Below are 11,287 nucleotides of genomic sequence, written 5' to 3'. Positions count from 1 at the left end.
CTGCTAGAGCTGTCTCTCATTTAGACAAGTTCAGACAGAGAAGTTAACATCTGTGTCACAGGTCTTGCTGGATACTTGTAAAATTACTTACCATTTAAAAGTATGTTAAGATTAAGCAATGATTATTGCAATGTTTGATAGGCACACAAAAAAAATTTTTTTTGGAAAGGACACAAAACAAATCTTGTGTCTTGTGTCCTTTCATAATTCACTTTGCCTACAGTAGGTAGAACACAAATACGATTTGTTCAGTGATGAGCTCTAACTACTGCAGACAACGTTCCCATGACAATGACCGTGGGCCAATCCTCTCAGTTTCAAATGACCCAGTCAGAGTCAGAGTCAGTCAGAGTCCAGCCTGGTAACACTTGCCTGTACTCTGTCTGGTTTCTCTCTGAATAGCTTCAGTGTCATACTGTGTGATCCAACCTGAGAGTGTACGAGTCCACTATGACTCCCAACACAAGGCAAAGTAGAGTTGGTGCCTCTAAAGCTGCCCATGGCAATATGAATCCTCATACATTCAACGTGTATTTATCCTGGCCCGTCTCAGTGATAAAAACCAAGAGAGATCTCCAACAACACCTCAACACAGTCGTACATAATCTCCTTTGTCAGAAGTCAAGCGAAGGCCAAGAGTCCAATCCCTCATAATAAACCATCCTGGGTGTTTCAACTCTAATCTATGCGACTAATGACCCCTACCAAAGTCTAATCAGACAAGACGCCTAATCACACACACTCATAACGTCTCAGCACAATCAGTTTTAATTGCTCCCCTTCCCTTCCCTAACTCCCCTTCATACTCTCTCCCCCACCTGTCCCCTCCCCTCCCATCTCTCCCCCTCTTCTGCTCCCTCCTCCCTGTCTACACGTCTCCCCTGTCTCCCTGTGCTAATGGCTAAATCACGTTATGACTTCACATACTCACCAGCAGGCCTGCAGATAGGAGGTGACACACACCTTTAACTCTGAGACGTTCACTGCCTCAGGAATGATTCAGCTCAAATGCTAATCTGTCAGCCAGGACAGACAGACAACCCTGCTAGCCAACCTCCTTCTATAAACCCATGGATATAGGCAATCAATCAGTCTAAATGACACCCAACACAGAAACCTTTACTCCCTGGAGCTACTATACTATACACACCTGTAATAACGTATACCATAACCATAACAGGTGGCAAACCAGTGTGACCTAGATGAATAGATACCGGCATACAGCATAAAATTGCAATAGATTTGGCTACCCCTCAATTCTTGGCTCACTAAAGCCTGCTACATTCAGTCATTCATACATTCCATGGTTTGCATTACCACCACTGTGTGGACAGGTGTGGTTGGACCCAAATAATCAAGAGGGAGAGGCCATTCTAACTTTTTTTTAACACCACAAGCAGGTTAAATCACTGGCATAGTTGCCCGCCTCTCAGCACAGGTACAAGCAGGCTGGCACCAGGTACATCGCGGAGTCAGCTTAGCATGCTTTTACGGCCCAAACTGTGCTGAAAGATGCAATTTTGCTAAAAAAGTGTTGCTAAACGCTCTAAGTATTGCCATCATGTATCCACTAGTATGGACATTCTGCTGTGCTGCTAACTGCTTTCTCTATGACGGCTGGGGGTGGAAAACGCTCATTCCAGAGCAAGCCTTGATGACAGTTTGTGTGTTTGTGTGTGTGTGTGTAAGACAGGTCACAGGAGAGGACAGATTGTCTGGGCCAGCTCTGATACTTAATATGGAATGTTCTGTCTCAGCGAGGCAAACACATTAATAGGGACACACACACACACACACACACACACACACACACACACACAGACACACAGACACACAGACACACAGACACACACACACACACACACACACACACACACACACACAGACACAGAGACACACACACACACACACACACACACACGCACACAAATCCAATACCAGCAAAGTGAAAAGAGGTACTTGTGGCGTGACCCTAAAAGGCTGCCTGTGAGGGGGGGGACATTTACAACAGCAATCCCATTTCTTCTGTCTCATGTTTTCAGGCTTGTGACAGTGATTACCTTTTCAGAAATATAAAACCATTTATCGAGGGGGAAGTGAAAGAGCATGTGAAACTGTAATTTCTTCTCCAGACAGAGAGAGAGAGAGAGAGAGAGAGAGAGAGAGAGAGAGAGAGAGAGAGAGAGAGAGAGAGAGAGAGAGAGAGAGAGAGAGAGAGAGAGAGAGAGGAGAGAAAGAAAGATGAGGCTATTGACATTGTATGAGATTGGTTGCGTAACACTGAGAAAGGGAGAGTTAATCTGCCGGCCAATGCTAAAGGAACTGTGCACTTTATGAATCGCACTGAGGGGTAAGGATTTGACCATACAGTACTGGGCTGTGTCCTTGATAAGACTGGTTCACCTGCAAGAGGGAGTTCAATCAAATCATTGTTGTAACATTCATACAACCGATGTCTGTCTTCAATCCAACCACCCTGCAGAGAGCACAATGTTCTTTCCTCTGTGTGTGTGTGTGTGTGTGTGTGTGTGTGTGTGTGTGAGTGTGTGTGCGCGTGCCTACATTAATGGCAGGTGTTCTCACACTCAGACAAACAGCACAGACAAACAGGAACAGAACCGGGACCGAAGTACCCGGGAGACATTTGTCACGCAGCATCAGGTTAAGCCCCTTAGTGACTATCGGGTCCTACCTGGACACACATGAATGCATGGATCCTCTCGGTCAGTCAGTTGATTGTATAAACACCTTTAAGCTAAAAGCCATGGAACTGTTCGCATTCATCCCTGCCATTGTGTTTCTAATGAGAGAGCCCCAGCTGTGACTACTGATACATGTCTCACGGTCTTATTCACTATGTAGCTGGTCAATATGAAGCGCACACACACACACACACACACACGCACGCACGCACACACACACCCACACACACGCACACACACTAATTATATATCTAATGATACAGCTGAGCGGCCTGGTACCATTTCTTGTTTGCTCAGCTGGGAAGACAAAGAACGTTCTATCAGGCTTCTTTGTGGTGTATTGTGATTAGGGCACCAGAAAGGCAGCATAGATGAGGCGGAGTACACACACTTACAGAAGATCTTGGAGCTCTTATTCATCATAAATGATTCATTAGAGAATATAGCAGCAGTTGAGCTGTGGGTGAAGGGATTCTGATTCTGTAAACCCAATTATGTTCAAGGCCAAAAGCCAGAGGAACACAGCCTTCACACTGAAGGTGTGTGTGTGTGTGTGTGTGTGTGTGTGTGTGTGTGTGTGTGTGTGTGTGTGTGTGTGCGCGTGTATGTGTGTGAGTGTTTGAGTGTGTGTGTGTGTGTGTGTGTGCGCATATGTACATGTGTGTGTGTGTTTGAGTGTGTGTGTGTGTGTGCGTGTCTGTTTGTGTGTGTGTGTGTGTGTGCGTGCGCGTGTGTATGTGTGTGAGTGTGTGTATGCGTGTGTGTGTGTGTGTGCGTGCGTATGTAGGTGTCTGTGTGTGTGTGTGTGTGTGTGTGTATGTGTGTGTATGTAGGTGTGTGTGTGTGTGTATGTAAGTGTATGTGTGTGTGTGTGTGTGTGTGTGTATGTATGTGCGTGCGTATGTAGGTGTCTGTGTGTGTATGTATGTGCATGCGTATGTAGGTGTCTGTGTGTGTGTGTGTGTGTGTGTGTGTGTGTGTGTATGTGTGTGTGTGTGTGTGTATGTATGTGCGTGCTGCTGGGTTGTTTTCCCTGGCTCCCGTCCAGATCCCCAAATACCAACGCTCTGCAGCAGAGGCAAGACGGACCAGGAGGAAACGCTGGGATCAAGACACGGACACACCCGTTCATTAGCCGCCGTCATCTACGTCATTTGTAAAAGCCTTTCTCTAAACAGTCGCCAGGTCGAATAACCCAGGCTCATGCCTACTTTATCCACTGTGTCAAAAGAAAACTCTGGCCCTCACTCGCTCTACTACGATAGCAGCAACACAAAGGCTTTTGGCAAACCAGATCCATTGGAAACTGCACAGTTGGAGTCCTGGCCCAGAATTTCTATTGAGCGTGATGCAATTACATAGCCACTTAAGTTTTACACACCTGGACAACAGGAATCCAGATGGATTTGATATACCTCTGGCCCAATGAAACCTAGTCATCGCCTGGGGGAATCACTGTGATTGGTGAACTAAGATTTAACAAGAGAACATGACTCAATCATGTTCACATTTATTGTATGATATGAGGCCTAGAGAACTGTGTCTTGAATCATAATTCATTTATTTCATTAGGGTACAGGGACTTCATCATGCTCCAAAATGCCACACATTCTCTCTCTCTCTCTCTCACTGTCTCTCCCCCCTGTCTCTCTCTCCCCCTGTCTCTCTCTCCCCCTGTCTCTCTCCACCCCTGTCTCTCGCTCTCTCTCACTCTCTCTCTCTCACTCTCCCCCTGTCTCTCTCTCTCTCCCCCCCCCCCCCCCCCCATCTCCCCCCCGTCTCTCTCTCCCTCCCTCCCTCCCCCTCCCTGTCTGTCATTGGTTTTGGTAACAGGCTGTCAGAAGGGTTTAGTGTTTTCTAAGAAAGTGCTGGCTCCCCTGAGGGTGCGAGGTCCAGTGACTGGTCGCTGGCAGACGTCAATTGCATTTGCAGGCAGGAGGAGGCTTCTTCTAAGTAACACTCACAGCACAAGAATCTCCACAGAGACAGAAACAGCATTTCTCCCTCCCTCTCTCTCTCTCCTTCCCTCCTCCCCCTCTCCCGCCTTCCTTCTCTTCTTTGATTAGACAGTAATTGTAATATGTGGCCTATATTGCCACCTTTAAAGGGCAACAGGACAGACAAATAGAGTAATTAAAGCCTATCCGAGAGAGAGAGAGAGAGAGAGAGAGAGAGAGAGAGAGAGAGAGAGAGAGAGAGAGAGAGAGAGAGAGGGAGAAAGAAATAGAAAGAGGGTCAACGGAGTGAGACTATTTTGAGGTAAACCTGCAGGGTTATAAAATTGGAACCACAGGTTAAGAACATAAGTGGTGCGTTCAAGATTTCTCAGGTGCGGTCTGGTCTAATCTGCTCCATCTCAATTCAACCCCTGGACATAACCTACACCAACACCTCACAGAGGGCGAACCCTGAGTTCATAGAACTCACAATTTGGTTAGTCCGTTTGGTAACTCTCTCTCTAACATCAACTCATTCAGCAACAAAATACCTTTCTGAAACAACACGTACACATGTCTTAATACTGAATATAGATTGGTGACCATAGAGCTCAAATCTGACAGTCAGTTTGTTTTCCTCTGAGCTGTGAACAAGAGCATGACCTAGTCACTGACGAGGGGAACCCTCTAGACTCTGGCCTACATCTGTCTACACTGGGCCAGCCTGTGGCTGTAGCAGTAGTAGCAGGGTTGGGGCTAGGGTTAGGTTTAGATGGACAGGCTGTGGAAAGATTCAATCACTAACACAATAAACTTGCCCAACCCTAAATCAACCCCTGGATGAAGGTATTATGTCTACCTAACTGTCTATCTGGTGGGCTAGACCTACCGAGCTGTCTATCTTGTGGGCTAGAGAGAGTTTTCAATTTCACAATTTGAATTTGATATTCAAATGTTTTGAGTTGCACCTGTACATAGCTTCACTTGCGCATGAATGTACATGCACTCTCTAGTTTGGTCTTGTCCGACAGCTTTCTCTGGGCTGCAGCTAATTGGCAGCTTGTGGTATTTCAGTAGATCAAGAGGTGCAATTTCTATCATGATCATTTATTTACAAGTTTGTATGTAGAGTGTCCTGTAGTTCAGAGAGTCCTCTGTGGCTCAGCTGGTAGAGCATGGCACTAACAACGCTTAGGTTGTGTGTTTGATTCCCACTGGGACCACATATACTGAAAAATGTATGCACTCACTGCAATGTAAGTCGCTTTGGATAAAAGCATCAGCTAAATTACATATATTTATATCATTATATTACAGTTACCTCCTACTGAGTCTCTCGTAGTTATACGTCCAAATCACGTTGTTCTCGCGAACTGTTACGGAGGTCTGGAGAATGTTAGATTAGCCGTGACTTGGACAGAGCGAGGGGAGAATGTGCTCACAATTTCATGGGATGTTCTATTCCAAGAACCCTCCCCCTACATGTCTGTAGAATGGTTGCTTGTTGTGTGTCATCTTTTCTGACCAGGTTAGACTGTTTTGCAGAGAGTTGATGCCTCTGCTAGCTTGCAACATTAAAGAAAATGGAAGAATACAACCTACTTGATGGCAAAATAGTATTGCAAACACCTTGCTCCAACCTAATGATCCTTCATAGACACAGCACTACTGGATAAAGTGTTTACAAATGCAATCTTCGGTTCAAAATGTAAAACCACAATTATTTCAATCAAAAAAGCTTGCACACACAGTGGCTTTCCAATACTTGCATCCGGTACCTTCCATCCCTGCTGTACTAGTTAGTCTGAGCTGGACTGAAGGCTATAACAACAGGATCTGGGGCCTTTCACAAGGTTTAGTACAACTCTTATCAGAGATCTGTAAATACTCTGTGTAACATGTCTGCTGCCAAGAATTTAACAACACCTCCCAGTGCTCAGCAAAGAAGAGAGCTATCTAACTTGTCATTACCTCATCACCTCTCTGCTTCTAAAAGTACCCGGAAACATTAGAGGGGAGAGCCTACTGAAACATTAGAGGGGAGAGCCTACAGAAACATTAGAGGGGAGAGCCTACAGAAACATTAGAGGGGAGAGCCTACAGAAACATTAGAGGGGAGAGCCTACAGAAACATTAGAGGGGAGAGCCTACAGAAACATTAGAGGGGAGAGCCTACAGACACATTAGAGGGGAGAGCCTACAGACACATTCGAGGGGAGAGCCTACTGCTCCAGTCAGATTTAGAGAAGGAAGATGATGAACTAGCAGCTGCACCAAACACAACTAATGTCTTGAGTTTGGACAAGAGAGGCAGATAATTATGATAATTAATACACATTAGAACCCCTGGAGCATGAGTTATTGAAACCGTAACTAGAGTCACTGCCATGCCACCCGCTGTGAGTGTTTTGGGCTATTAGTATCACCGAGTCAGCCATGGGAGCAGCTTGTGTGAGATATGACACTGTAAAGAAACTAACATGAAGTTCCAGAGACACTGTGACACGGTGACCTTTCACCGTTGTTTAACCATTCCAGGTTTACCATTTTCTACTGACTTGAGTATACTTTGAGGAAATTGTCCATCCATTAGGCAAGAGAGGTGTGTGACTATAATATAGGCTATAATAATAATCAGCAAGCCAAAAAATCTGACAAAATGTATTGATTGTAAAGTGTGTATTAAACAATATTTGATCTCTTATTACATGTTTATATATATATAAATTCTATATGTATATATTCTTGTCATTTTTATTTTATTTTATCTGCTTACTATTCTCTGTATTTTGTATAATGCTGTATATAAAGCACGTTGAATTGCCCCTGTTGTATGAAATGTGCTATACAAATAAACTTGCCTTGCCTTGCCAATACAAAGCGTGTATCATACCAACTGTAGTAAAAACCAGCAGAAACACAGGCTACCAGTGCAGTTGTTACTTCGTGAGCTTAGAATGATAAGGTTCTATCTCCGTTTAGAATGATAAGGTTCTATCTCCGTTTAGGGTACCGTAGTTCAGAGATATTGAGCGTCAAAGTTTTTACATTCCATTATGTTTTGGGAGATGGAACCTTTGTATTTTATGAATTACTAACTAAAAAATGTCAACATTTAAAAAAAATAACACCACACAGGCATTAATAAACACATAATGGATCAGATTATGTAAAAAACTAAATTTTGACAAAAATGGAGATAGAACCTTATAATTGTAACGTCACGACTTAACAGACACTCCTACTATAACCAGACGAGGACGCAGAGGAGGATGCAGCTTCACGGAAGAGGGACCGCGTGAAAAGCAAACACAGACGAACCGAACTGCACAGCGCTGCACGGCAAGTGAACAACGAAACGTGAATGTATCCACTATATCCTGTTCCTAAAAAGCCACCTACATGTTGTCCCTTCAATAGCATCGCGGGGGGCAACAATGTTGCAAATGTGTCATTGCAACAGTTGGTAGTACTAGTCGTCGGTACTTACATAAAAGCACCAGCGAAGCGACAACCTGCACGGTGACGAGATCTTCGCGCTTCGCGATAATATGACCATAATGCATTGAAGGGTTTCTAATCATATCTCATTTTCTAACCTTGCATGTTAAGTCTAATCATTTATCATATTAAAGTACAGTAAGATTTTTGGGAAGGGGTTGTTAAACATTTTGCACCAACCTGATATCCCTCCTCCGATCACTATCACGTCGTAAGTGTTGCTCGGTGCTGTCATGGTGCTGTTTGTGCCGCTCGAGCCTCTAACCACAGCTGCCTCCCGTCCACTGCCAACGCATCTGGATCAGAAGCGTCAAGACAGGCCCACTTTCCCCGGCTCCGCCTACGGGTGGTACAGTACTCTCCACTGGACTTGTATGGTCCACGTCTCAATCTCATATGAGACCATAAAAGTCCTTTCTTTGTCCTCGAAAAACAGCCTAAGTAAGCATAAATAGGAAACTGAAGAGAACATTGTGGAGCCAGGCAGAGCTAATCTTGTGCCTATTGCACTTTGTCTAGTAGGCTAGTAGGCCTATAGAGGTTAATAGAGGAGAATTAGATTACAATTACACTTACAGTTCTTTTCATCTGGTCTTGATTTGGTGTTGCAATATCGTGTGTGTGTGTGTGTGTGTGTGTGTGTGTGTGTGTGTGTGTGTGTGTGTGTTTTAAATGAGAGTCTGGAATTCAAACAATATAACAAAAAGGTCATCCCACCACTTTCTGTTGGTAAACAGCTGAAGGGTGGAGGTGGAGAAATGTAAACACTCTCAAATTCATACATAGAGGTGTGCAAGGACTGACCATCCATGAGATCAACATTATGTTTTTAACCATGTTTTGAAACTATACAGTGCTTTGTTTACATTGTACAATGGAACAAGCTTATATTTTGAGTTTTGATGGGGTAAGACAATTGAACAAAGATTGCACATGATTTTTTTTTCTTTTCTTATGATGACTGATGTCTCGATGATTCACTTACATTAGACAAATCTTGTTTTAGTAAGTAGGTTTGGATAAATGTCAAAAATCAAAATGTAAATGTCATGAGGCAAGTCACAAAAATGAATGTACCACTCTGGGTTTCCGTTAACCGGCAATTGCCGGTCTTTGTCCGGTAATATTTGGTGAAGTCCGACAAATTGAAAAGTCGTCGGACATATTGTCCGGTGAAAATAATTCCCTTTGAATACAATTCGCTAAAGCTGGCTGGGTGCGTTCGTAAACACGCTCTGGAAATCCGATCAGCACTCGCGGAACGCCTCTCGTCCAATCGAACGACTCGGTCGCTCTGTGACATCGAAGCCAGCGAGCGCTCCGGCGCTCTCAGAGCGTGTTTACGAACGCACCCCTAGAAGTTTCCAGCCAGCTAGCTGAAGCTGCTACACACACCAGAGCCATGGCGACCGAACGGCAAGTTAAACAACATACTATAAAAGTGACATTGTTTTACTCATTACTCATACGTTTGTTGTCATTCGGCGGTGCTAATAGTCGCTTTCTTTTTAAATTTATTTAATTTATTTTATTTTAGCAGTTTCCCCGAAAGTTAAGTGTTTGTTTTTATATCACTATTTGCACTTCTGGTTAGATGCTAAACTGCATTTTGTTGTCTGGTACTTGTACTCTGCAATGACAATAAAGTTGAATCTCACCTAATCTAATCTAATCTAATCTAAAATAATCTAAAATAATCCCATCACTATTACTCCCTATTTTCATCAGTGTTTCAATCCTTGAATCTGTGATGGAAATCAAGCAAAGCCACTTCAAGTCTCCCCACCACTGACAGCGCTGGGTGTGCCTTTCCTTACACTCTCGGTTATTCCCTGTGGATTTTAAAAAACGGTGTTTTGGTTTCTATAATGTGGTCTATTCTCAGTGTTGACGAGCAACTCAGGGGGCTTTGAGATGGCTAACAGCTAATTAAAGGAGTAATTCCACTCAAAAGGGTAGAAGTAAGCTGACTGTCTGTCTGTCTGTCTGTCTGTCTGTCTGTCTGTCTCTCTGTCAGTGTGCTGGACTACCTATGACTTCCATGGTACCTGGGAACGCGTTGTCGGAGAGAAACGCCCTCTGTACAAAGGACCTACTGACCAAAATCCCTGTTCCCCGTAGCCTACATGCTTGCACTGTTACTGTTCAATAAAATGTTATACATCTAGACATTGTGGTATTTCTTTATATACGTATCCCAGACTGCCTATCAATTGTTTCTCAATAAACAGTTATGTTCTTCCCATTGTCATACTCCCGAGCTAAACGAAATGCCTTCCCAACCAGCGAGACTTATAGAAATGACGTTGTTTTATTGATTTAAAAAAAAAAAGGGGTAAAACTGTAAAGAGAAAATAGAAAACTCACATTAATCCCAAACAATTTAACAAACTTCAGTTAACGTAATGTGGAGTCCGTTCATTGATCGATGCTGTCTGTTCAGTTCCCAGTGAGGCGCCCGTTCAGCGCTGGACCCGTTCAGCGCTGGATTTGACGCATGGCATAGCGCGCATGCGTCAAATCATGTTATATTATTATATATTATATAGCTCGCATCTAATCGTATCGGATGAGAAATAGACATTAAATGGCATATATAGGCCGCTACACAACAGTAATCACCGCGACAAACAGCTATATTAGATTTGGAGGAAAAAAAATTATGATTTTGAAAAAAAAATGTTTTATTATATTTTAATATGATGACCGGAATATATCACGTTTGTCCGGTAAATCGAATTCTTCCCGGACACGATGTCCGACGGCAAATTTTTCTAACGGAAACCCTGGTACCACTCCCAGATTGCCCCTTTAAGATAATTGCTCAGCCCCTCACTCATCAGACACTACTGTATGTGGCCCTACATGGATGGTTTGGCTTAAAAGAAATGCAGCAAAAATATTTTTGAAATAAGTAATTCACAAGCAATTGAATTGTTGGCTGCATCTACACATCACTGACCTTTGGTTATTATTATTTAATTATTATTATTATTATTATTATATTATTATTATTTTATTATTTGCACATAGCTGTGCATTGAAGCTACAATTAGTTCAACCTGAATCCTAGATAATTTATTGTCCTGCAGGTTGTGTTAGTTATATACTGTATATATATTCAGTAGTTGCTGTTGCCCCCTTGTG

General features: G+C 43.3%; 1 protein-coding gene across 4 annotated transcripts in view; it reads right to left on the bottom strand.

The window, feature by feature from the left end:
- Positions 1-8,415, bottom strand: part of mao (monoamine oxidase) — a 29,189-nt gene extending 20,774 nt beyond the window's left edge. For all 4 annotated transcript variants that reach the window (XR_013937557.1, XR_013937558.1, XR_013937559.1 and 1 more), the window contains exon 1: positions 8,321-8,415. Coding sequence is in view for 1 of the 4 variants with exons in the window: in XM_080535837.1 (XP_080391963.1) it covers positions 8,321-8,375 (55 nt within the window). In the remaining 3 variants the exon portion in view is untranslated. The remainder of the gene's footprint in view (positions 1-8,320) is intronic.
- Between the last annotated feature and the right edge of the window lie 2,872 nt (positions 8,416-11,287).

This window comes from Nansenia antarctica (assembly GCF_963989245.1).
Source record: "Nansenia antarctica genome assembly, chromosome: 7".
NCBI classification, from domain to species: domain Eukaryota; kingdom Metazoa; phylum Chordata; class Actinopteri; order Argentiniformes; family Microstomatidae; genus Nansenia; species Nansenia antarctica.
Note: the sequence above shows the minus strand (reverse complement) of the source record. Positions and strands in the feature narration are given on the sequence as shown.